At 43.4% G+C, this 27,267-nt stretch overlaps 2 protein-coding genes across 8 annotated transcripts; both read left to right on the plus strand.

Moving 5' to 3' along the window:
• Window positions 1-1,753: 1,753 nt before the first annotated feature.
• LOC139562280 (protein NDNF-like) lies at window positions 1,754-14,852 on the plus strand. Of its 5 annotated transcripts, none has more exons than XM_071379845.1 (5): window positions 8,721-8,793; window positions 9,588-9,654; window positions 9,831-10,170; window positions 10,532-10,654; window positions 12,787-14,852. In XM_071379845.1, exons 3-5 carry the CDS (start codon window positions 10,113-10,115, stop codon window positions 14,205-14,207), a joined length of 1,602 nt encoding a protein of 533 aa, XP_071235946.1. In that variant the 5' UTR covers window positions 8,721-8,793; window positions 9,588-9,654; window positions 9,831-10,112; the 3' UTR covers window positions 14,208-14,852. The 5 variants fall into 5 exon arrangements, with proteins under 5 accessions (XP_071235943.1, XP_071235944.1, XP_071235946.1 ...); XM_071379844.1 differs by having other exon boundaries at window positions 8,726-8,793; window positions 9,740-10,170; XM_071379846.1 differs by having other exon boundaries at window positions 8,778-8,793; window positions 9,996-10,170.
• Window positions 14,853-16,557: 1,705 nt separating this feature from the next.
• Window positions 16,558-26,934, plus strand: LOC139562663 (dnaJ homolog subfamily C member 9-like). Of its 3 annotated transcripts, none has more exons than XM_071380545.1 (6): window positions 16,558-16,689; window positions 24,952-25,138; window positions 25,249-25,389; window positions 25,691-25,945; window positions 26,035-26,121; window positions 26,215-26,934. In XM_071380545.1, exons 2-6 carry the CDS (start codon window positions 24,965-24,967, stop codon window positions 26,320-26,322), a joined length of 765 nt encoding a protein of 254 aa, XP_071236646.1. In that variant the 5' UTR covers window positions 16,558-16,689; window positions 24,952-24,964; the 3' UTR covers window positions 26,323-26,934. The 3 variants fall into 3 exon arrangements, with proteins under 3 accessions (XP_071236646.1, XP_071236647.1, XP_071236648.1); XM_071380546.1 differs by having other exon boundaries at window positions 16,639-16,689; window positions 24,959-25,138; XM_071380547.1 differs by lacking the exon at window positions 16,558-16,689 and adding an exon at window positions 23,803-23,820 and having other exon boundaries at window positions 24,959-25,138.
• The last annotated feature ends 333 nt before the right edge of the window (window positions 26,935-27,267 follow it).

A 27,267-nucleotide genomic window follows, 5' to 3' on the forward strand; every position in this document is an offset into this window, starting at 1 on the left:
TGATACGTTGTTAAAAATAAAGATTCCTGTTAACCCGTTGTCAGCTAGCAACCTCTCTCTCAATTCAATTCAAGGGCTATATTGGCATGGGAAACACATGTTAACATTGCCAAATATCTCTATCTCAAACACTGGCCAGGCAACACTCCACAACACAGTCACAGCACTGTGTTGCTACATCCAGTCACTCTACAAACAGTCACCATGCTGTTTGTCCCGTACAACTGAGCCCCCAACCCTAAAAATATTCCATTTAATACATGATCGTCAGAAAGACGGTGCCTGCATTATGCATGACTTGTAAGCATACATAAATAATGAATGAATGTGGCAATTGTGCAGTTTCTTTCATGCAATTATTTAAATGAAATTTTCTCTCTTGGTTTTGTTGCTCTCAGCGGACGGAGTTAGTCCAGTGACTGTTCGTTGATAAATTATTAAGGGCAATATAAGAGAGGGAAAGCTGTGAGATCAAAAGAAATATCCAGGCCAGCTCTGATGGCGCAAACCCCACCAAAGAAAGAGAGAGAAACTGAGAGATGGAGAGAGGCTCTGCGTTTTGTGGGTGTCTGACCTGGTATACCTGTCATAGGCTAGCAGGCAAGCTGAGTTACCTTACAGATACAACGGCGGCAGAGGTGGATTCTGGAACAGGAATCCACCTCTGACATTACTTTCGGAAATGCTGATCCATTTCCCCCCACTAAACAGCAGCACTGAAATAAATGTAATATGCACGCAGTCAGTTGTAAATAGGCTATAACCCCCAAAGGTCAATCAGAATCTAGCCTTCAAAGCATCAGCTATATCGTGCTCTGCCAGATTTTCAACTTTTAAAACTTCAGAGGGATTCTAAAGTGGGCCAGGGAGGGAGAAATAGGGGGAGAGCTGATAGCTTTGAAAGAGTCCAGCAGCGGTGAGGGGTCCTTCCTAAAAAGGGTGACAGATTTTGATACTGCTTCGATCATTAATATTCTCATTAATACATTTGCAGGAGGTATTGCTTTCAGCCCCCATATTGCAGAGGGCTCTGAGGTTAGTGTAATGACAGACAATACCCCCTCTGGGTGAACTGGCTCCATTCAGAGCTCCTCAAAAGCCTTGCTGAAGTAGCTAAAGAATGGGTCAGAAAAGCCCTGGTGAGGGAAAAGAGAGGGGGGTAGCACACAATGCAAACGATATTGATTAAAGACCGGAGCAAAGAGTACCTACGTGAGGCACTCCATTGTGTGTCTTTGTGTGGAGATGAGAGGGAAGGCTGGGTGGGGTTGGAGAGCCACTGATATCAATGTGCTTCTTGCTCCTCTGAGAGCTGTACTTGTCCCCTACGTGGCTCCGTACCTCCTCCCACCACACCACTCCAACCTAGTTCCCGGCTTTAGACATTGCTTTCCCCACGCTATACTGTGTTGTGCTACTGTCACTGGCTGGTGTGGACACAGTGGTATTTCAATGACATTGTCTTCTGTCTGTTAAGCCGTTATTCTTGTGTTCATAGTCAATTAGAGGAACTCTTGGCACCAAATCAAATGCCAGAACAAGATGTGATCTCATGCTCCCAGTTCATAATCAAGACAGATCTTATCAGATCCTCCAGCGAATGGTTAATGTGGGCAAGTTTTGTATCATCACCCTCTCCCCATCCTCTGCCATTGCTCCTGACAACCCCCCCCCCCCTCCCCCCTTCTGCACACTCCCTCCACCACAACCCCCACTCTGCGACCTCACCACCCGTCCCCTCACTCTCACCCACTTACTCACTCAGTCACTCTCAGTCTGAACAGACACACACACACACACATTAACACTACACACGTGTCAACCTCTGTTCGATTTTTGCTACTCACTTGCCAGTGAGCTTGGAACAGGACTGGAGAATAGGAGAGAAAAAGAGGAGAAAAGAGGAGAGGAGAAGAGAGGAGAAGAGGAAAAGAGGGGAGAAGAGAGAGAAGCTTTACTCACGGACTGGCTGACATTCACATAACGATCACAGATCTTCTAGGACACGTACAGAGCAAGGCTCCACGTGTGACTGAGTGGGACCTGCAGATACCCAATACTGTGCCTTGGGACCTGAACACACACATTGGGAGTTGTGCTGTGGTAGCCAGACACCTATTAAAGCAGAGAGGCAAACCCCAAGGAAGGGAAGGGGGCGTCCAACAACAACCTGAGTGTTGACTCGAGCTCCTCCTCCCGTCCGTCTCTCATCCTCCTCTTGTCCATCTCTCCTCTCATCCTTCGTATTCTGCTCTGGAGTGCACTGTGAGGTAAGGACACGCATGTTGTCGTTGTCAAGTGCCTGTGTGTGCATCATCTTGAAATGTTCACATCGATAAACAAGCCTGGATGTTATTCAAACTTGATTTCTACATCAGAGCCTTTTTTTCTCTCAGTCTCAGGAGGTTGGAGAAAGCTATGTGGGGGTTTGGAGTACTTTGCATTTGTTGTCGGTGGGACAAATAGATGACGCAGATAGTGAAGCTTTTATGTAGTTCTTCTTGTTTGTATTTATATCATTTTCTACATAGCTTTCCTCTAAACCATTGTATGTTTGACTATGACTGCTTGCCTGTTAATCATTTGTCTGGCTGTCTCTCCGTCAGACTGCCTCGTTCTCTGTGTCTCTCTGTCAGCCTGTATCTCAGTCTGTTCCTCTAGTTCCCCAGAAGAGTTGTTAAGTGTGAATGTGTAGTGGGAAGTGATAGCAGAAGGAAAGAGGACCTATGCAATGAAGATCCAGCAAGAATGTGTGTGTGTGTGTGTGTGTGTGTGTGTGTGTGTGTGTGTGTGTGTGTGTGTGTGTGTGTGTGTGTGTGTGTGTGTGTGTGTGTGTGTGTGTGTGTGTGTGTGTGTGTGTGTGTGTGTGTGTGTGTGTGTGTGTGTGTGTGTGTGTGTGTGTGTGTGTGTGTGTGTGCACATGTGTGTGTGTGTGTGTGTGTGTGTGCACATGTGTGTGTGTGTGTGTGCACGTGTGTGCGTGTGCACATGTGTGTGTGTGTGTGACAGAGAGAGAGAAGGAGAGAGAGAAAGAAGGGGTGGTAGATGTGAGGGAGAGCGAGAAGGCTAACACACTCAGACACTAGCAATGGGGTAGAAAAAACAGCCGTAAAATCTTATCAAGGTCCAGCTCCCCTACCCTCCACCTCCCACCCCCTCGCCATACCATGCACCCCCCCATGCCATTTAATCTGTCCCTCCAACCCACTCACAGGAGGCAGATGGGACCCCTGAGTCTAGGACAGAAGGCATCTGACACCGTGTCCCTACTGATAACTTACAGTAGGACTGAGCACTCTGAAACTGACTCCAGGCCTGTGTGCACCAAGACTCAGTGAAGGCTGATTAGAGATAGTGGCTATACAAGAGAAAAGTAGAAGGATTTATGTAAATGTACATTTAGTGCTGAAAAACAAATGAAACAAGCAAAAATAAAGAAATTAGATAGGAGCGACTTACTGTAAGAGAGACAGAAATGAGAGATGGAGGAAGAAAGAGAGACATGATAATAAACTCAATGCCCTGTGTAAAGCTAAAGCAGTGTATTTATAGAGCGCTTTGGTTAAGTTCACTATGCTCTCTCTCTCTCTCTCTCTCTCTCTCTCTCTCTCTCTCTCTCTCTCTCTCTCTCTCTCTCTCTCTCTCTCTCTCTCTCTCTCTCTCTCTCTCTCTCTCTCTCTCTCTCTCTCTCTCTCTCTCTCTCTCTCTCTCTCTCTCTCTCTCTCTCTCTCTCTCTCTTTCTTTGAACAACCCTTTTTCGTTCCAGGAAATACCCGTTTGGTTCCAAGTAGAACCGTTTTGGGCTCTAACTCTTTCCACAGAAGATTATATTTAGACCCCAAAAGGGTTCTACCTGGAACCAAAAGGGGATTTATCTGGAACCAAAAAGGGTTATCCTTTTGGCTGTAATTTGCTGAGGAGACGTATGCATATTTTATCAGCAGGCACATTTAGAGAAAAAACAAGTCTGAATGAGAGAGAGAAAGACACAGAGAGACAGAAAGAGAGAGAAGGGGTGTGTGAGAGAGAAGAGGACAGAGAGAGAAAAATAGAGAAGGGGACAGAGGGGGTGGGGGGGCAGAGGTCTGGTTTATAGTATGCATGTGGCACCAGTTATGAGCCCATTAGACATGGAGCAGTAAACACCACTTAGCTTAATTTGTGTGCCTTCTTCCATCACACTTTCTCTTATTTTCCTGTCACAGTCTCTCTCCATTTCTCATTCTCTATTACTCTGGACCCCATGTCCTTACCCTCCTCTCATTCTCTATTACTCTGGACCCCATGTCCTTCTCCTCCTCTCATTCTCTATTACTCTGGACCCCATGTCCTTACCCTCCTCTCATTCTCTATTACTCTGGACCCCATGTCCTTCCCCTCCTCTCATTCTCTATTACTCTGGACCCCATGTCCTTCCCCTCCTCTCATTCTCCATTACTCTGGACCCCATGTCCTTCCCCTCCTCTCATTCTCCATTACTCTGGACCCCATGTCCTTCCCCTTCTCTCAATCCCTATTACTCTGGACCCATGTCCTTCCCCTTCTCTCAATCCCTATTACTCTGGACCCCATGGGATTCCCCTTCTCTCAATCCCTATTACTCTGGACCCATGTCCTTCCCCTTCTCTCAATCCCTATTACTCTGGACCCCATGTCCTTACCCTCCTCTCATTCTCTATTACTCTGGACCCCATGGGATTCCCCTTCTCTCATTCTCTATTACTCTGGACCCCATGTCTTTCCTGTCCTCTCATCCTCTATTACTCTAGACCCCATGTCCTTCCCCTTCTCTCATTCCCTATTACTCTGGACCCATGTCCTTCCCCTACTCTCATTCTCTATTGCTCTGGATCCCATGTCCTTACACTCCTCTCATTTCTCTCATTACTCTCTCTCTCTCTCACTCCCCCTCCCTCTCTCATTTATCTTTCTCCCAATCTCCCTCCCTCTCTGTAAAAGCTTTATGGGTTTCTCACTCCTCTACTGAGATAATGAGATCCTCCGTACTTTGTAATGATGCAGCTGTTGTTGGTGTGGAACTTGGAGGTCCCAGGGCCTGATCAAGACTCAGATTCATCTGCCTAGTGCCTATGTACGATTGTCATCTGATCTGCAGGGCACAGCCTTGACGCTGACAAACACACGCCAACAAGAGGACGTTTTTGAAGACTGTGACTTTGAACGAATGCATTTTCTCTCTGGAGACAAGAGCCAAGACCTGTAATCATATCTACAAATCATCACAACCGCGAGAACAGGACAGAAAAAAAACATCCCAATCTGAAAACGGTTTCAAAGTTCTTGCAGCTTTATCTGCTTTTGTCAAAAGAATCTGTATTCCAATTGGATTATACTAAAGCACCTGCAGGTGTTGTTTACGTCAATCCAAAGTAAATTGGCTGCTTTTCTCCGATAACATGGGATGTAAAGACCATGAAAACATACCCTATATTTAGAGAACAAACCCATTTGAACTACCTTACTATAAATAGAGATATACAGTAAATTCAAAGGAATCCACTTCTGAGTGATATTTGCAATCCACTTCACACTTTGAAAGTCGTAAAATGAGGGATTTTTCACCAAGTGTCAAGCTGCGCCATACAGATCCAGAGTATTATAGCAAGACAGTTTGCTTTCCTGCATGAATAATTCTGTGTGAACAGCGGAAATGTTACCTCATATTAATGAATCATCTGCTGCTAGACCTCTTTAGTACTTGATGAATGGTAGGAGCAGAACTACGTGATGGAACTGATGGATGCTTTTTACCTTTCCCCTGTTCTTTCAGTTCCTGGGGGACGGCATAGTGGTGTCCGAGTGTGAATGATGGCAGCGATGGCCTGGTATCTCTGCCTGGCCGTGTCTCTCCTCTGTGGCACCCCCTGGCCCCAAGGACACTCAGCTCTGGCTCCTGAGAACGAGGTGCCACTCCGCCCCACCGCCTGGCTGCCTGATGGAAAGGTCACCACCATACATCTGCCCAAAGGACGCACCCGGAGGTACAGCACAGAGACCCCATCAGGGGAGGTGGATAGTATTGCGCACTAAATGTTTATGTTCCATGTCCTGGACATAGATTGAAATACTTAAGAGAGGCCTCTGTTGAATATCCTGTCTTTGTCCAACTTTATACTGTCACTACAAAGGGCTATAATTACAAGTTACCTACATGGTGATTTCCTGTGTAATTCTTCATGGGTTTGAGCAACAACAATGATAGCCTTAATCTTAATAGCCATTCCTTTAGTTGTTGGAAAGGCAGCGGTTCAGTGCTGTGGCCCCATGGGCAGGAAGAGCAGCCCACTTGGCCCAGGCTCTGCTGATCAGTGCCAGTTGTAGAGCTCTAACACTGGGAGCTGTAAATTGGAATATGGGCATCCGTGTGAGCTGCAGTCTGTCCATTGATGCATTTGTGCATAATGAAACAAAATGTTTAGAAAATGAGAAAAAAATCTGCTAATGATGATTCTAATGAATCAATCAATTAAACCAAGTATTACCCTTCACAACTTTAGCATGGCACAGCTGTTGAGAAACAGCAGCACAGTAGCAGTTGATCCAGAACATACATGTAAAAGAAGGACGATACTTTTCAAAGGGCAAAGTAAATATTCTGGAGGCTGTGATAACATAGAGGTCAATTACATTACGTCTCGATATTGAATGACTCACCTTGATGAGTGATGTTGGTGACAGTACAAAGACGATCAAATAAGGATGTCAGAATCAGTCGGTGATAATGATGTAATGGTCAGTTGGTGAGTTTGAATCTAATTCTATTGTGAAGATGAACAATAAGCTTGTAGAAGGAGACTATAATGTCTAAGCACATAGATGTGGTGGGTCTAATGTGGAGATGTGAGCAAAGAGATCTCTATCTGTACAGCACAGGTCCATGGAAGCTCATCACAGATTGTTAGGTGACCTCTCCTTGTTAACTGTATGGGTTTATCAGTGTATGGAGAAAAAAGCTGATAGACATTTTGTACATTTTTTTAATGCTTTGGTGGCTACATGTTACAGTACCTTTCTAAGTGTGGGACGAAAAAGGCATGAAAACATTTGAAGTGGAATCCCTTTTTTGTGTGGTACCTATCTTCGTGCAGGCTGTACTTCACACTGAAGAAGAAGGTTGCGATGATGTCTGTGACCGTCAGTCCCTGTGACCTCCCCATCGAGTGGACCCTTGAAGCCCGAACCCTGAAGGACAAACCGCCTAAGAGTCTGCACTGTGAGTGTGAAACACTGATAGACAATAAAAGCAATTACACACAACACCCTCTCACATGTCATTTCTATTCATATCAATTCGGTTTCATTACACCACAATCCAATTCAAACTGGAGACATTTATTTTTGACATAGTGGCCATTAAAAGACTAACCCTGGTCATAAATGTCTACAAGATAGGAGAGACTTAATCAATCCATTGGTCTTGTTCTCTCTTTCCACATCTCTGTTTTCCTCTCTCCCCCTCTCTTACTCACACACACAGTACTGAGCCCAGGATACTGAATAAAACCGGTTTAGTTTATCACTGGACAATCTTTCCAAGCATTTTACCTTTTGCTTTCTTTAATTTCAAAGCAAGAAGGACAGTAATATATCTAAATGCCACACTTTTTTCCTGAATGTAAGAGAGATTAGACTGAAGTATTGCCAGTACTTGAGAACGAGAGAGTTAAAACATTTGCCATTTCAAATAAGACATACACTGAGAGCGAAATAGATAGGTTTGTACAAAACGGCATGCAAGTTCTACCCTGTACAGTATAAACTGAAATTCAGCTTAAGTTAGACCTTTAGCATTCTATTGAAAATGTATCATATTCACGCCCAAGATCAGACTCTGCAGTTTTTATTTGTGATGCTATGGGCTAAGTGAAACCCGAAATAGAGCATATCTGGTGAAAACCTCTTCAAGAGTTGCAAAGATATAACTTGAGTGACAAAATAAAGAACAGATAAATCTAAGCTACATAACTACATTCATTTAAATGTTATAATAATCTATGGTTGTGCATTAAAAAAAAAAGATTTTGTGCATCGAAACACAAAAGTTGCCTTTTTAGGCCAGCAATGAACATCCACCATGACCCTCACCAGCCTGCTTAGTTAAAATCAGTGGGTATTTTAGATGGACAGACAGCTTTATGAAGTTAACAGTGACACATACACTGAGTGTGCAAAACATGAGTCTTTTTCTGAGGGCAAAGGGGGGTGTAACTCAATACTATGAAGCCGTTCCTAATGTTTTGTACACTCAGTGTAAATCATTCAGTGTGTGAACCCAAGGCTTCCCAACCTCTGCCTAAATTATTCAGTTAGATTGTGTAACATTTGGTACCCTTTCATTTCCGTAATAAAAAGTAACTGCCCTTAAGAACCCAGGAATCCCTTTGAAAACAGTATGTGTGGGATTGATGTCAGAAACATTTATTCTAGTGTCAAAATTGAATAAAAAGTGTACATTGGATACATTTGGTAATAAAGTCAGTATCGTCTAAAACGGAGTTTGGAACCTCCGTGTTTCACAAGGAGTAAATTAAGGTTGGGTTTGGATTACGATGTCAACATATCATGCCCCCTTTTTCCAAGCTCCACGTGCACAACGCCCCTCCCTTCCATGAATGTGGCTTCATTATTTCATCGCCCTCAACGCGTTCTAAAAATCACGGCGTGAAAAGACCAATACGGATTGCACAGCCAACAACTATGGTTTGCATGCCCTGCCGAAGGACCCTATCACGCGGAATAGGTGGTTGGAGTTTATTGCGGTCTCCAGTGGTGGTGAGTATACCCGTAGCTAGACCATAGACTGAAGGTGGTGTATATTTTGATCATCATTATCACTGTGATCTCTAGCATAGCTGACTTTAGCTAACTAGTTAGGTACCAAGCTAACGTTAGCCTACCTCAATACAACTCGGATTTGGCTTGGAAACACGATAACATTTCAAAAGAAGGCAAATAATTAGTAGCAACACCTTTTGTAATGATTCTGATGTCACCAGATAGCCAGCCAACTAATATTGAGGAAACCACCATATTTTAGCTAGCTAACGTTAGCATTGCTAGCTATCTTTGACGAACTTTTCTAGTAACAATAATGACAACATTGGCATCTCCCTAAAGTAAATTTGATGACATCATAATATGGTTTAAGTTGTTTCCTAATAATTATTTGCGTACTTTAACAATGTCGTCATATTTCCATGCAGCTCTAAATTAGTGTAATTTAGACGAAACTGTCACATTAGCCTCCGAGGCGAGATGCAACCCTTGTAGGGCACAAATAGATACTGAATGCAGCTAGTTATGGTGGTACTAGCTAACTCATGTCTGACAACAACAGTGTAGTGACTAACAGCAACAAACTCAAACCAACCCAGGGCCATAGCAAAATATGTCATAGTTGGTTGCATAGTGTAACGGCATCACTGCCCTGAATCTGATCCAATCTGGAGCCAGTCAGTTTACATCTGTAAAACATAGAATTACGATCCAAATGAAATTACGTTATTTTTTGAGCTCTGTTTATAATTGAGGGATGATGATAATCCTTGACCCTGTTTTTCTGTTAGATAAAGTGCACAGTTGGGTGCCAGACTGATCCTCTGGTCATGAATGGACCTACCAAAAGGAGCAAAGGTGGGTATCATAAAATGTCCAGCAATGTGATTGCAATGGTTTAGAGACCTCCAAAAATAATTTAGTTCACTTGTTATTTTCACAGCTTGTAAGGTAAGACCTCAGAATAAAAGTTGTCATGTGACACAATTACTCTTGTGACACCTATGTTGCCATTCTCCCTCAACGATGAAAAGGACACGCCATCATGAGGCCTCTGATAGTGGCCCGCGTTACTGGACTGATGACACAGTCGGCTTCATCAACAACGACAGGGAAGTGCATTAGCAAAAAGCTTTGTCCTTTCTTTAGAACAAAATGCAATTTACTACTTGGCTGTCTATTATATCACCCTGTCACAGGCCCTCCCTGTCAACACAACCTCATAAGATTGCCTGCTACAGTTGTTCGAGAGCTGTCCAGTTTACAGCCAAACATGCAGCATAGAGAAGACCAACAAGGGGGCCCTCATCAGCATCATGCAGACATGCCCTGGCTGTGAGCATTCCTATGAATGGAACAGTCAATCACATGTTGGCAAGTATCTGGTTAGCAACCTTCACCTATCGGCGGCAACTGCTTTCACAGGGTCACCTTCTGTACAAATACAGAAGGTAACTTATTTCATTACTTTGATACATTTGATAACCCAATTGTGAAACATAATTTATGTAAACTGATATTATTTGTTGCTTATTTTCTAATTCTTAGATGCATGTAGTGTCCAGGGCATAACCTAGCCTGGTGGAACCAGCCTGATCGCTGTTTTCATCATTCTACTTCACTTCACATTTGATGATATCTGAAGTGAAATAGAAAGGTGAACGCAGTGATCAGGTTGGTTCCACCAGGCTAGTCATAACCACCATTGATAATGTAATCGTGTGTGACCAACCAGTATCTTTGATAAGGGGCCAGGAGCTGTTCTATGCTACTATGCCCATCAATAGGGCTCTGGCAAAGACCTCGCCTCACCTCTTGCCTGCTCACCAACGGTCGTCGATGGCAAGACCAGACTCACGTAGGTTTAGTCTGACCTGTTCAGACTTCTACATAGTACCCTTTTGTGTGTCAGATGTGACCTATGTGTTCACAGAAACATGTATGGAGCCAGCACATGTAGACTTGCAAGATTATGTGATGAAGTCCAGACAGGCTTGATACTGATGTTTTTGAATGGAGACCTGGCACTCAGCATTAAAATGTAACTAGACACAACTTATTTGTATTGTCTTTTTTGTTTGTTATTTAATGCTATCAGTCAATATGGGGAGAGAGATACCTTGTGTATTCTGCACTGTGATCATGGAACTCCTGTTATATACAGTACAACACACAGGAAGGTATGACTATACTTGACATGTTTGCCAAGGTAACCCCATTACCACCAGACAAAATACCAATAGGCACAGTATCCGTTTCGCCTGGGAATGACAATGAAAGGTGTACATTGTTATGTTAGCTGAACACTGCTTCTATGGCAGTGGTATTAAAACTTTTTCAGCGGGGACACCCGCTGCCGACCCCATCTCACCCCAAATCTAATGACAACCTTAACAATCTGTAAAATTTGATTTTCACAACAACAAATAACAAAATTGAGAACTGTTGCATACATTTACTCAATTGTATTTTTCAAATGATCTTCCTCAGGAAGGTTTGTATATTGTTCCATACAATAATCTGTACTCTGAATGTTTTATTTGTTATGTGAAGGGTTGTTTATTCTACATGGGCCTGTTACTACATATGAAAATGATCAAAACTCTTAGTTTAGAATATCTACATAAATTCAGCAATTGCATTCTTCCCATGTCACTCTGTAGGATACTGACCTATTCAAAACTTCCTCCAACATCTGACCATACATCTGCCTGTAGTTATTGAACTCAACCTGCAGGAGGTTTGGTGTGATTGAGTTTGGGGGAAACGGCTGCGGGCAAGGTTCTGTCAGATGGGTGTCTTGGTGGTGGAAAGGATACACCCACATCAAATGACACCTCCAAGCCAACTCATGTTTGGCTTCTGTCATGGCCGTCATCATTCACATTTATTTATAAAGCCCTTATTACATCAGCGGTTGTCACAAAGTGCTTATACAGAAACGCAGCCTAAAAACACAAAGAGCAAGCAATGCAGATGTAGAAGCACAGTGGTTAGGAAAACCTCCCAAGAAAGGCAGGAACTTACAAAGAAACCTAGAGAGGAACCAGGCTCTGAGGGATGGACAGTCCTCTTCTGGCTGTGCCGGGTGGAGATTATAAGAGTACATGGCTATTAATGCCAGATCGTTTTTCAAGATGTTCAAATGTTCATAGATGACCAGCAGGGTCAAATAATAATCCCAGTGGTTATAGAGGGTGCAACAGGTCAGCACCTCAGGAGTAAATGTCAGTTGGCTTTTCATAGCTGAGCATTCAGAGGTCGAGACAGCAGGTGCAGTAGATTTTGGGGGGGTTCAAAACAGCAGGTCCTGGACAAGGTGCGTCCGGTGAGAGAGATGGGAGAATTAGAGGGAGCATACCTAAGATCACACAAGACACCAGATAAGACAGGAGAATTACACCAGATAGGACAGACTGACCCTTGCCCCCCAGCACATAGCCTACTGTAGCATTGATACTGGAGACTGCAAGGGGGGGGGTCGGGGGAAACTGTGGCCCCTTCAGGCAGGATATAACCCCACCCACTTTTCCAAAGCACAGCCCACACCAAAGTGATATCACTAACTTAGTACCCTGAGACAAGGCAGAGTAAAGCCCACAAAGTTCTTCCCCACCGCATGAGCCAAAGGGGACGCAAAACCGGACAAAAAGATCACATCAGTGACTCAATGCCGCCAGCATTTCTTGAGGCGCAAGCCAAAAACCTAGGCCAAATCAGCAGGTGCAGTTCCCCTTTATGTCAGGAGAAACTGTAAATGCTTATGGTGAAAAGGGGTTCATATGAATAAGGTAAACTCTTTTTAGCACTTCATTGATTATAGTTGAGTACTGTATGAATTAAAAGTAATCAAGATACATATTGAACTGTAAGACTCTTCAATGACTGTGAGAGCATGTTCTGTCTAGTTAGTGTAAGTCTGTGTGTGGCACTGTGTGCATGTGTGAGGCAGAATATTCATGACCTGTGGCTTAACTGTTTTCTGCACAGGGAGTACCAAGAAGAGTATGCCAGAGGTGTGGTGGAGAGGACCTGGAACTGAAGCCAAGATACACACCTACACTGGCAACGCCATGAACACCTACACAGGTCCTTCGTACGCCCCAGCATCTATCTACATCCTCAGGCTGCGGTCCAAGGATCAGGACACCAGGGCTACTGTGTACCTCCATGAGGGCTCTGGGATCTCCTGGGCCTTTCCACAGCTTCCCTCTGACTCCCGTGTCCACACCCTGGGTGTAGGAATGACCAGTGTCACCCTCAGCTGGGCCCCCAGTGCCTCCCTCAAAAGGCTGCACACCCAACGCAGCTATGACTACTGTGTCCTCATAAATCGCAAACACAACTACCGCAACCTTTGTGCCGCCCAGGAGGGCATCAGGAAGGAGCGGGAGAAAGACAAGAAAAGGGAGAAGAAGGACAAACAGAGGAAAGTAACTGTGTGGCCGATTCTCAAAGACTGGTGGTGGCAGCAGTGGGATGCTGACACTGAGCTCCGGTCACCCGCTGCGCTCCGTGACGACTATGGTCATCTCCAATGTGTTTGTAAGGGAACAGAGAGCGTGTGCACTGTCTCTGAGCTCGTCCCTGACACGCAATACTACTTTGACGTATTTTTGATTGACAGGCTAAATGGAACCAGTGCCGCATATACTGGAACATTCGCTCAAACACACGAGGAGGCCCGACCAGCTATCACACCACTCAGGGAAGGGGAGCTCCGGTGGGTGACCTTCCGGGATGGAGGCTCAACCTCTGGGGAGTTCTTTAGCTTCCGCCCCCGGGGCTGGCAACAGAGTGGCCTGCTCACTCTACAGAGCTGCGGAAGCAGTGAGAAGATCAACATCACCGTTTCCAGCAAGGGCAAAGAGCTGAGCTCCCAGGCTGTGGGAGAAAACCTGGCTCAGATCTGGCTCCAGGGCAGCCTTTCCTACCTCATCCACTTGGAGAAAGAGGGAACGGCGGCTCCCAGACAAGCTGCTCCAGGAGTACTGAAGGCCTCTGTTAAGATGCAGGCGTCCTCCACTTACCATCGTCAAGGGATACCTTCGCTCCCCTCCACTCTGCAGATAAAGTCTTTCAACAGGCTCAGGAGCTGTGAATCTGTCACCCTGGCCTGGATGGGCACAGAGGAGAGGAGCCTTTACTGCGTGTACCGCCAGAGGCTGGGTAAAGGGGGGGGTAAGAAGGGAGGCACGGCACCCTGCCTGGGGCCTGAGTCACGGTCGGACACTGAGAGGGTCCTGTGTAAATACTTCCAGGAGCTCAACCCTCGACGGGCTGTCACGACAGCCGTGATCGGAGGCCTGGAGCCTGGGGTGGCCTACATATTTGATGTCTATCTAATGAGACGCTGGGGGATCCCCATAAAGTACAGCAGCAAGACAGTAAGAACCAGGAAGGAGTGCTGAGCTGCTGCCCACTCCTAGTCTCAGTCTGCAGCAGCAATGGACTTAACAAAGAGGTGATTTAAAAAGACTTACCATGACAAAGTCATTCTACTACGAGGGAGACTGTTACGAAATGTGGTACTCCCTCTGAAGAGTGGTCACATTTGAACACTGGTACTCATGGATTGGGTAGGAGTAGCAGAGGGGCGACTGCACACCAGCAAAATTAATTACATTTCAGTAACCTGTGCTTTTTGTCTTTTTGTTTATAGTTGTTGATGATGTGCCAGTTGTCCAGGTACTAATTGTGTGACTGAGTACAAAGGAGGATATACGTTTTTGATTCATACAAATTTTCAGTGAAGACTGTGCCAAGAAATATGCAACAGAAGCAGATAGAGATTTGATTATACTTTGCAATGGGGAGAGAGAACTTATGGCAAGAACCTACAGTATATATTTAGTGCTGCATTGTTTTGTTTCAATATTCTACAGGCTTAAAACACAGATAGGGTAATCTATTGATGCTTAGCGCAGTCAATGTGTATCTTGTGTTCTGCTTTCGCATGAAGTAGATCAAATTTGTTAGCGACTAGCTTCATTGTCGTTGATGTATTATTGTGCTATACTTCAAATACACCAATAAACACACATTAGGTATCTGTATCCTGGTATCAACATTCATCACTATCCTCTTTTGGTTGACTTGTCGCTTTGCTTAGTTAGTTGAGAAAACAAATTGAGAGATCAACGCACCCCTACCCTATACTAACTTGCATTTATTTATCTCTAGGCTACTTGGATGATTACTACAAAACTAAAGAGTAAGACTAAAGATCATAAATGTATCATAACAAATATCTCAAATCTAAAGAACATGATTTAAAATACTTTCGATGACAACATTATTGATATAGAGGCAATAATGATTGAGAAATCACTGCACTTCCTGATTTGACCTCATTAAGAAATGCCATGACTGAATTCAAACTTGAGTTGGTTTTTGGGTGTCTCTTGTGTGTTTTAAGGTGGGAACAGGTAGCCAAATTATATTGCCAGTTAGCTTCAGCTGGCTGGTGTGCAATAGTGGCGAAGTTGTTTGGACATTGGATAGCCTATCTCTGGGGATAGTTAGGAACTGTCAATGATTTACACAATGTAAATGGGACAATATTTTAATGTTGCACAACTTTAAGGTGACTAAATTATTTAAATTCATATATGAATTTCTGGTTTGATGTTTTTAGGTCATTGAAATTTGACTTTAAAAAATATTGTCCCATGTACATTATATAATTTACTTATGGTCCCTAACTAGCCCCATAGGGATATCGAATGGTCCATGCCATCTGGAGTACGTCCCTACCCCATTGAAGTTGAAATTTTAAATGGTACGGGATGGTTAGGATTTAGGGTAGGTATGTCCCAAGGATCCCGGATAACACTGACAAATATCAAACAAAATTGACCATGGGCTTTACAATGGCATCGCCTGCAGCTACTCCGAATTGATGATTACTTGGGAGCTGCCAGCTGTGGGCAGGCTTAAATTAATCCAAGCCAAGGAAAACTGTTAGGATATTATGCTTCATTCAGTTACATTTTTTCCCCCTATCAATCTCAGTTTTGGACAAGACTGACTTTATGACCAACATTTACCTATTTACACTTTGTAGTCAATTTTGACACTATAATAAATGTTTCTGACTCAATTCCACATAAGCCATTTAAAGAACGAGAAGTTTTGTAGGCGAAGTCGCTCTTTAAGTCACTGTTTTTTTTCACTGTTAAAATTTCGTGGTATCCAATTGGCAGTTACAGTCTTGTCTCATCGCTGCCACTCCCGTACGGACTCGGGAAAGCCGTGCGTCCTGCGAAACACAACCCAACCAAGCCGCACTGCTTCTTGATACAATGCCCGCTGAACGTGGAAGCCAGCCGCACCAATCGCGTTTTGAACCACGTGCTATAAGACCCAACCGGCGTTTCATACGACAGAGCCTGGACTCACTCGAACCCAGATTCTCTAGTGGCACAGCTAGCACTGTGATGCTGTGCCCGACCACCCCGCTACTCGTTAAGTCACTGTACCTGCTTCAACAGACAGAATTGGTGTTCATCAACCTGTGCCTAAAATGATTGACACAAATGGGTCGTCACTAGTTACCACGGTCACAAAGACATAAACCCCGCCCATTAAAAAAAGTATCTTCTTGAAATGAGATTTGAAAGCTAACCTTCACCAAACTGTTAACTGTATGCCTAACACTAACCTTAAATTAAGACATATTAAGCACGTTTTTCATTATATTTTACGATAGACTTTGTGGCGGTGGTAACTAGTGAAAGCCACACAAATGTAACATACGCTAAAAAACGTGACCAAGAGAGGTACGTTTACGCTACGTACACTCCGTTGACAGGACAGCGCGCCAAATTTTGTAAACAAAGCAAGTGAAGCTTTCAACCAGTTATCCACCATTTTGATAAAGAAGATTTCAAGGTAGGTAGAGGTTTTAAAACGCTATTACAAATAACGTTATGAATAATGTATGCAGACAATAATTGTTTTGTTATAATTTACAGGGGCTTTTAAAAAACAACAAAGGGGCGACATTGCCACTGTTTTAGTAAACAAGAGGGCTGGAGAAATGTAGCCAAGTAACGTTACGTAAGCGAACCACTCAAAATCCATGGACAAACCTAGCTATGCATGCATACATACAGTAACTACAAGGACTGAACATCAATGGGAATAAAATTGCAGTTTTAATCATGTTTTGAGGCTATATAGTGTTAGCCTAAAATGTCATTGTTTACAAACAATGAAGTTAAACAATTATTGTATTTTGGGTTCTGATGGGGTACAGCAGTTGAACTAAGCTCATTAGTGATTTATAAGTTATATTCTTCAAGAATCATTGGCTATAACGTTATGTGGTTACATTTCTCCAGCCCATAGTGTTATATATATATAAATACACAGTTGAAGTCGGAAGTTTACATACACCTTAGCCAAATACATTTAAACTCAGTTTTTCACAATTCCTGATATTTAATCCTAGTAAAAATTCCCTGTTTTAGGTCAGTTAGGATCACCACTTTATTTTAAGAATGTGAAATGTCAGAATAATAGTAGAGAGAATGATTTATTTCAGATTTGATTTATTTCATCACATTGCCAGTGGGTCAGAAGTTTACATACACTCAATTAGTATTTGGTAGCATTGTCATTAAATTGTTTAACTTGGGTCAAACGTTTCAGGTAGCCTTCCACAAGCTTCCCACAATAAGTTGGGTGAATTTTGGCCAATTCCTCCTGACAGAGTTGGTGTAACTGAGACAGGTTTGTAGGCCTCCTTGCTCGCACACGCTTTTCCCACACATTTCTATAGGATTGAGGTCAGGGCTTTGTGATGGCTACTCCAATACCTTGACTTTGTTGTTCTTAAACCATTTTGCTTGGGGTCATTGTCCATTTGGAAGACCCATTTGCGACCAAGCTTTAACTTCAATTGTCTTGAGATGTTGCTTCAATACATCCACATAATTTTCATCCCTCATGATGCCATCTATTTTGTGAAATGCACCAGTCCCTCCTGCAGCAAAGCACCCCCACAACATGATGCTGCCCTCCCGTGCTTCAAGGTTGGGATGGTGTTCGTCGGCTTGCAAGTCTCCTCCTTTTTCCTCCAAACATAACAATGGTCATTAAGGCCAAACAGTTATATTTTTGTTTCATCAGACCAGAGGAAATTTCTCCAAAAAGTACGATCTTTGTCCCCATGTGCAGTTGCAAACCGTAGTCTGGCTTTTTTTAATGGTAGTTTTGGAGCAGTGGCTTCTTCCTTGCTGAGCAGCCTTTCAGGTTACGTCGATATAGGACTTGTTTTACTGTGGATATCAATACTTTTGTACCCGTTTACTCCAGCATCTTCACAAGGTCCTTTGCTGTTGTTCTGGGATTGATTTGCACTTTTCGCACCTAAGTACGTTCATCTCTAGGAGACAGAATGCATCTTCTTCCTTAGCGGTATGACGGCTGCCTGGTCCCATGGTGTTTATACTTTCTTGCTATTGTTTGTACAGATGAACATGGTACTTTCAGGCATTTGGAAATTGCTCCCATGGATGAACCAGACTTGTGAAGGTCTACAATTGTTTTTCTGAGGTCTTGGCTGATTTCTTTTGATTTTCCCATGATGTTAAGCAAAGAGGCACTGAGTTTGAAGGTAGGCCTTGAAATACATCCACAGGTACACCTCCAATTGACTCAAATGATGTCAATTAGCCTATCAGAAGCTTCTAAAGCTATGACAATTTTCTGGAATTTCCCAAGCTGTTTAAGCGCACAGTCAATTTAGTGTATGTAAACTTCTGACCCACTGGAATTGTGATACAGTGAATTATAAGTGAAATAATCTGTCTGTAAACAATTGTTGGAAAAAGGACTTGTGTCATGCACAAAGTAGATGTCCTAACCGACTTGCCTAACTATAGTTTGTTATTAACAAGAAATTTGTGGAGTGGTTGAAAACGTGTTTTAATGACTCCAACCTAAGTGTATATAAATTGTATATATATACAGTACCAGTCAAAAGTTTGTCAAAAGTCCAGTCAAAAGTCTGTATATACAGTACCAGTCAAAAGTTTGGACACACCTACTCATTCAAGTCTATTTTGTACTATTTTCTACATTGTAGAATAATAGTGAAGACATCAACACTTTTTTTAGTTTTTTTTTGTTGCTATTTTGCACCCCAGTATCTCTACTTGCACATCATCATCTGCACATCTATTCCATCATTAGTCCTTTGTCCTTGTCTTGTCGTGTACCGTGTGTATATATATATTTACATATTTCTTCGCATATCTTTTATATATTTTCTTTTCCAAAAACTCAACTTCAAAACACTCTCCTGCAACCCGCCTCACCAATTAAAAATAAAAATAAAAAAAGGTATTATTTACCTCAAATCTGAAATCCACAATAGAAGCTAGCCAGAAGCTAGCCAGAAGCTAGCCAGTTTACTGCCTAACGTTAGTTATCAGCTAACCACGGTTTGTGGTCATCAGCTATCCTTTAGCTCGAAAAGCTATCGCCAGTTTTGTACAACGCGACTCAGACCAGAACATACTGGACCTATTTTTCTCTCCATATCCCCGGATTTCAACCGCAAGCTCTGGACATTTACACCTGGATATCGCAGCTAGCTAGCTGCTATCAGTGTGACTATTGGCTTACGTCGATCCCGGAGCAAACATCAATTATTCCGGAGCTAGCCAGCTGAAGAGTTCTATCAGCCACTCCTGGGCTACAATCACCTATCCGGACCCGTTTTACTGCCGATGCGGAGCCCCACCGAGCCTTCACGACTGGACTACCGACGTTGTCTGCCCGAGGGAGTTATCCAACTGGCCCCTCCGTCGCGACGTTACCTGAACGCCCATCTCCGGCTCGCTAATCGTTAGCTGTCTTATCGGCTGCTATCTGAATAGGTCTATCGGACTATTTTTCTTGGGTCACTATAACTATATCTATTTTGCCAATTGGATTGATCCCCTCTACCACACGGAACCGCACTAATCTACCATCGGAAACGCACGAGGTGGCTAAAAACAGACCTCCATCCTATGCTAGCTTGCTACCGATGGCCCGGCTAGCTGTCTGAATCGCCGTTACCCCAACCAACCCCACTACTCACTGGACCCTTATGATCACTCGACTAAGCATGCCTCTCCTTAATGTCAATATGCCTTGTCCACTGCTGTTCTGGTTAGTGTTTATTGGCTTATTTCACTGTAGAGCCTCTAGCCCTGCTCTTTATACCTTATCCAACCTTTCAGTTCCACCACCCACACATGCGATGACATCACCTGGTTTCAATGATGTTTTTAGAGACAATATCTCTCTCATCATCGCTCAATACCTAGGTTTACCTCCACTGTATTCACATCCTACCATACCTTTGTCTGTATAGCTATTTTTATCGCCCCCAGAAACCTCCTTTTACCCTCTGTTCCGGACGTTCTAGACGACCAATTCTCATAGCTTTTAGCCGTACCCTTATCCTATTCCTCCTCTGTTCCTCTGGTGATGTAGAGGTGAATCCAGGCCCTGCAGTGCCTAGCTCAACTCCTATTCCCCAGGCGCTCTCTTTTGATGACTTCTGTAACCGTAATAGCCTTGGTTTCATGCATGTTAACATTAGAAGCCTCCTCCCTAAGTTTGTTTTATTCACTGCTTTAGCACACTCTGCCAACCCGGATGTTCTAGCCGTGTCTGAATCCTGGCTTAGGAAGACCACCAAAAATTCTGAAATCTCCATTCCTAACTACAACATTTTCAGACAAGATAGAACGGCCAAAGGGGGCGGTGTTGCAATCTACTGCAAAGATAGCCTGCAGAGTTCTGTCCTACTATCCAGGTCTGTACCCAAGATATTTGAACTTCTACTTTTAAAAATCCACCTCTCTAAAAACAAGTCTCTCACCGTTGCCGCCTGCTATAGACCACCCTCTGCCCCCAGCTGTGCTCTGGACACCATATGTGAACTGATTGCCCCCCATCTATCTTCAGAGCTCGTGCTGCTAGGCGACCTAAACTGGAACATGCTTAACACCCCAGCCATTTTACAATCTAAGCTTGATGCCCTCAATCTCACACAAATTATCAATGAACCTACCAGGTACCACCCCAAAGCCGTAAACACGGGCACCCTCATAGATATCATCCTAACCAACTTGCCCTCTAAATACACCTCTGTTGTTTTCAACCAAGATCTCAGCGATCACTACCTCATTGCCTGCATCCGTAATGGGTCAGCGGTCAAACGACCTCCACTCATCACTGTCAAACGCTCCCTGAAACACTTCAGCGAGCAGGCCTTTCTAATCGATCCTGGAAGGATATAGATCTCATCCCGTCAGTAGAGGATGCCTGGTTATTTATTTTTTTAAATGCCTTCCTCACCATCTTAAATAAGCATGCCCCATTCAAGAAATTTAGAACCAGGAACAGATATAGCCCTTGGTTCTCTCCAGACCTGACTGCCCTTAACCAACACAAAAACATCCTATGGCGTTCTGCATTAGCATCGAACAGCCCCCGTGATATGCAACTTTTCAGGGAAGCTAGAAACCAATATACACAGGCAGTTAGAAAAGCCAAGGCTAGCTTTTTCAAGCAGAAATTTGCTTCCTGCAACACAAACTCAAAAAAGTTCTGGGACACTGTAAAGTCCATGGAGAATAAGAACACCTCCTCCCAGCTGCCCACTGCACTGAGGACAGGAAACACTGTCACCACCGATAAATCCACTATAATTGAGAATTTCAATAAGCATTTTTCTACGGCTGGCCATGCTTTCCACCTGGCTACCCCTACCCCGGTCAACAGCACTGCACGCCCCACAGCAACTCGCCAAAGCCTTCCCCGTTTCTCCTCCCAAATCCAGTCAGCTGATGTTCTGAAAGAGCTGCAAAATCTGGACCCCTACAAATCAGCCGGGCTAGACAATCTGGACCCTTTCTTTCTAAAATTATCTGCCGAAATTATTGCAACTCTTATTACTAGCCTGTTCAACCTCTCTTTCGTGTCGTCTGTGATTCCCAAAGATTGGAAAGCAGCTGCGGTCATCCCCCTCTTCAAAGGGGGGGACACTCTTGACCCAAACTGCTACAGACCTATATCTATCCTACCCTTCCTTTCTAAGGTCTTCGAAAGCCAAGTCAACAAACAGATTACCGACCATTTCGAATCCCACCATACCTTCTCCGCTATGCAATCTGGTTTCAGAGCTGGTCATTGGTGCACCTCAGCCACGCTCAAGGTCCTAAACGATATCCTAACCGCCATCGATAAGAAACAATACTGTGCAGCCGTATTCATTGACCTTGCCAAGGCTTTCGACTCTGTCAATCATCACATCCTCATCGGCAGACTCGATAGCCTTGGTTTCTCAAATGATTGCCTCGCCTGGTTCACCAACTACTTCTCTGATAGAGTTCAGTGTGTCAAATCGGAGGGCCTGTTGTCCGGGCCTCTGGCAGTCTCTATGTGGGTGCCACAGGGTTCAATTCTTGGACCGACTCTCTTCTCTGTATACATCAATGATGTCGCTCTTGCTGCTGGTGAGTCTCTGATCCACCTCTACGCAGACGACACCATTCTGTATACTTCTGGCCCTTCTTTGGACACTGTGTTAACAACCCTCCAGACGAGCTTCAATGGCATACAACTCTCCTTCCGTGGCCTCCAATTGCTCTTAAATACAAGTAAAACTAAATGCATGCTCTTCAACCGATCGATACCTGCCCGCCCGTCCAACATCACTACTCTGGACGGTTCTGACTTAGAATATGTGGACAACTACAAATACCTAGGTGTCTGGTTAGACTGTAAACTCTCCTTCCAGACTCACATCAAACATCTCCAATCCAAAGTTAAATCTAGAATTGGCTTCCTATTTCGCAACAAAGCATCCTTCACTCATGCTGCCAAACATACCCTTGTAAAACTGACCATCCTACCGATCCTCGACTTCGGCGATGTCATTTACAAAATAGCCTCCAATACCCTACTCAATAAATAGGATGCAGTCTATCACAGTGCCATCCGTTTTGTCACCAAAGCCCCATATACTACCCACCACTGCGACCTGTACGCTCTCATTGGCTGGCCCTCGCTTCATACTCGTCGCCAAACCCACTGGCTCCAGGTCATCTACAAGACCCTGCTAGGTAAAGTCCACCCTTATCTCAGCTCGCTGGTCACCATAGCAGCACCCACCTGTAGCACACGCTCCAACAGGTATATCTCTCTGGTCACCCCCAAAACCATTTCTTACTTTGGCCGCCTCTCCTTCCAGTTCTCTGCTGCCAATGACTGGAATGAACTACAAAAATCTCTGAAACTGGAAGCACTTATCTCCCTCACTAGCTTTAAGCACCAGCTGTCAGAGCAGCTCACAGATTACTGCACCTGTACATAGCCCATCTATAATTTAGCCCAAACAACTACCTCTCCCCCTACTGTATTTATTTATTTATTTTGCTCCTTTGCACCCCATTATGTCTATCTCTACTTTGCACATTCTTCCACTGCAAATCTACCATTACAGTGTTTTACTTGCTATATTGTATTTACTTCGCCACCATGGCCTTTTTTTTGCCTTTACCTCCCTTATCTCACCTCATTTGCTCACATTGTATATAAACATATTTTTCTACTGTATTATTGACTGTATGTTTGTTTTACTCCATGTGTAACTCTGTGTTGTTGTATGTGTCGAACTGCTTTGCTTTATCTTGGCCAGGTCGCAATTGTAAATGAGAACTTGTTCTCAACTTGCCTACCTGGTTAAATAAAGGTGAAATAAAATAAATCTATCACTCTAGTGTTAATGCTAAATTGTAATTATTTCGCCTCTATGGCCTATTTATTGCCTTACCTCCCTAATCTTACTACATTTGCACACACTGTACATAGATTTTTGTATTATGTTATTGACTGTACGTTTGTTTATTCCATGTGTAACTCTGTGTTGTTGTTTTTGTCACACTGCTTTATCTTGGCCAAGTCGCAGTTGTAAATGAGAACTTGTTCTCAACTGTCCTACCTGGTTAAAGAAAGGTGAAATATATATATTTTTTAAAAGATGGAATCATGTAGTAACCAAACAAGTGTTAAATAAAGTAGCCACCCTTTGCCTTGATGACAGCTTTGCACAATATTGGCACTCTCAACCAGCTTCACCTGGAATGCTTTTCCAACAGTCTTGAAGGAGTTCCCACATATGCTGAGCACTTGTTGGCTGCTTTTCCTTCACTCTGAGGTCCAACTCATCCCAAACCATCTCAATTGTTTTGAGGTTGGGTGATTGTGGAGGCCAGGCAAGTCTCTTCTTCTTATTGGTGACCTTTAGTAGTGGTTTCTCTGCAGAAATTTGACCATGAAGGCCTGATTCACGCAGTCTCTTCTGAACAGCTGATGTTGAGGTGTGTCTGTTACTTGAACTCTGTGAAGCATTTATTTGGGCTGCAATTTCTGAAGCTGGTAACTCTAATGAACTTATCCTCTGCAGCAGAGGTAACTCTGGGTCTTCCTTTCCTGTGGCGGTCCTCATGAGAGCCAGTTTCATCATAGCGCTTGATAGTTTTTGCGACTGCACTTGAATACATTTTCAATGTTCTTGAAATTTTCCGCATTGGCTGACCTTCATGTCTTAAAGTAATGATGGAATGTCAGTTTAATTGTTCTTCGGTATTTTCTTAGGCACACACATACAAGTTCAAATCCTAAGCTACGCCTTGCTCAGACAGTCTGTTTTTCCACTATACAGATACATTGTTTAATCTAATCCTGACTAAAACTACACACATCATCAGATTATAATTTTATGATTCTAATCAATTATAAGGTTTCAGAGTGGAATTATTTACCAAATAGGGCTATCTTCTGTATACCCGCCTACCTTGTCACAAGACAACTGATTTGTCTCAAACGCAAAGGAAAGAAATTCCACAAATTAACTTTTAGGAAGGCATACCTGTTAATTGAAATGCATTCTAGGTGACTATCTCATGAAGCTTGTTGAGAGAATGCCAAGAATGTGCAAAGCTGTCATCAAGGCAAAGGGTGGCTACTTTGAAGAATCTCAAACATTAAATATGTTTAGATTTGTTGTACACTTTTTTCGTTACTACATGATTCGATGTGTGTTATTTCATAGTTTCAATCGCAGATTTCCCTTTTAACCTAAAGTTGACAGATAGGGATGTGGCTACTCGACCAGTGTCAAGCACTGTTCAACACCTCCAGCCTCTATGGGGTGCTGGGCGTCTCCAAGGAGGCGACAGACGCAGAGATCCGACACAGCTACTACAAGGTGTCGCTCAGGGTTCACCCAGATCGTGCTCCCGAAGACCTGCAGGCAACAGAGAAATTTCAGGTGGGAAAGTGTCAACTAAAACACCTACTCAAATCTGCAGTTAGCCTAGTTCACCTAGCTAACTGGTTAGAATTGTATTTTACTGTATTTACCTAGCCCCTTTCTTTCAGGTGCTTGGGAAGTTATATGCAGTGTTGAGTGACAAGGAGCAGAGGGCAGTGTATGATGAGCAGGGACTTGTGGCTGAGGAATCTGACTCACTGCAGCAGGACCAATGCTGGGAGGAGTACTGGAGGTTGCTGTTCCCTAAGGTAGCCTAACTATATAACTATCTAAAGCTGATTAACATCTTCACCATACACCATACTTTTTAGGCCCTCCTGAGAGAACTTTTCTTTTTCATACCGTAGCCATAAAATAGTCACTAGACGTGTGTAATTTTGAGTAATGTACCTTAATCATTACAAGACTGTCATCAGCATCACCCAGTACCATCTTCCTCTGTATCTCCCCAGCTTCTTGACTTTCTTTATCCGCCTGGAAGCAAATAACAAACACCCAGTATAATGTCACAATTAGAATTTGTTATAACAACCATCTCTCCTTCATTAGATCACATTGGAGGACATCCAGGAGTTTGAGAGGAAGTACAAAGGCACGGAGGAGGAGAGGCAGGATGTGATGCAGATTTACCTGCAGCACCAGGGGGACATGGACGCCATCATGGCCTCAGCCCTGTGCTGCTCTCAGGAGGACGAGCCCAGGATCACAGCCCTTATACAGACAGCCATCCAGGCAGGGGAGCTCACGGCCTACCCTGCATTCACCCAGGAGAGCACCAGGAAGAAGAAAACACGCAAACAGAAGGTACAGTGTGCTTTAATCAAATACTTCCTCGGTTGGTAATTTTTTTTAGTTCACATTTGTGAGAATACTTTGTTGTTATTTCCTTCCAGGCTGATGAAGAAAGACAAGAAGCTGAGGAGATGCAGAGAGAGATGGGACTCAATGATGCTGATGACAGTCTTGTACTGATGTTAAAGGTAAGTTGAATCACACAACCAAGATCTTAACTGGTGACTGTTTTAGGCGTTCAGGTAAGGCATTAATGGTGTGTATTTCTGTCTCGTTAACAGCAAAAGCAGAAGTCCAGAGAGCAGAATTTTAACTCTTTCCTGTCTGACCTGGAAGCCAAATACTCCAAGGGAGGAAAAGCCAAAGCAGGAGGGAAAGGAAAAAAGTGAAGACTTCAAACCCTTGAAGTTAAGACAAGGTAGAAGTTAAGGTCAAATTTGTATCAAAACTTGACACCTGCATGCCCCCTAGTCACACATCTATCACGTATTTCTATACAAATTATCTTCTTGATCTAAGCTCCGCTAGCACCTCTGCTGAAAGTAGAACATGGCTTCTACTGCAGTGAGGTGAATTGTCCCAGTACTTAAACAGCCCCTCTATTCCCTGGAATGTCTCCTGTGGCTTACACTAAGCCCTCATCACGTTAAGGTTTGTTAGGAAAACATCTAATACCTACCTTTTAGTTGGCGTCTCTCTAAGGCTTGTCTTTTCTCTTCCTGTTAAGGTATGCTATGTGAAACCCCAAAGTTTTGTGCTTGTCTTTTTTACATGGGAAAATAAAAGTAATGTCCTTATAAAAGTACAAAGCAGCCAGTCGAAGCATGTCAGTGTTCAAAAGGCTTTTGTTCCTCCCTGTATGTTGGACTTGCCATTCGGGTCATCCTACGAAAATTGTCTTTCCTGTCCCCTGCCTTAACCACCAGGAAAAACACTTATGTTAGATAATGACATGTTGTTTTAATTTAAGTGTTTTGTTAATAAAACATATGTAAAACAGATATTGCAAACTATTTATATATAGTGCGTTCGGAAAGTATTCAGACCCCTTGATTTTTCCCCCACAGTTTTACTTTACAGCCTTATTCTAAAATGTATTAAAAAACATGTTTTTCCTCAATCTACACACAATACCCCATAATGAGAAAGCAAAAACTGTTTTTTAGAAATTTTTGAAAATAAGTATTCAGACCCTTTACTCAGTAACTTGTTGAAGCACCTTTGGCAGCGATTACAGCCTCGAGCCTTCTTGGGTATGACGCTACAAGCTTAGCACACCTGTATTTGGGGAGTATCTCCCATTCTTCTCTGCAGATCCTCAAGCTCTGTCAGGT

This window comes from Salvelinus alpinus, chromosome 32, assembly GCF_045679555.1.
Source record: "Salvelinus alpinus chromosome 32, SLU_Salpinus.1, whole genome shotgun sequence".
In the NCBI taxonomy this organism is placed as follows: domain Eukaryota; kingdom Metazoa; phylum Chordata; class Actinopteri; order Salmoniformes; family Salmonidae; genus Salvelinus; species Salvelinus alpinus.

Coding starts and splice junctions, on each gene's coding strand:
- LOC139562280 (XM_071379842.1), top strand. CDS start 5,827: ATGATGGCAGCGATGGCCTGGTATCTCTGCCTGGCCGTGTCTCTCCTC. Junction 6,003..7,109: donor CCCAAAGGACGCACCCGGAG/GTACAGCACAGA, acceptor ATCTTCGTGCAG/GCTGTACTTCACACTGAAGA. Junction 7,235..12,786: donor ACCGCCTAAGAGTCTGCACT/GTGAGTGTGAAA, acceptor TTTTCTGCACAG/GGAGTACCAAGAAGAGTATG.
- LOC139562663 (XM_071380545.1), top strand. CDS start 24,965: ATGTGGCTACTCGACCAGTGTCAAGCACTGTTCAACACCTCCAGCCTC. Junction 25,139..25,248: donor AGGCAACAGAGAAATTTCAG/GTGGGAAAGTGT, acceptor CCTTTCTTTCAG/GTGCTTGGGAAGTTATATGC. Junction 25,390..25,690: donor GGAGGTTGCTGTTCCCTAAG/GTAGCCTAACTA, acceptor CTCCTTCATTAG/ATCACATTGGAGGACATCCA.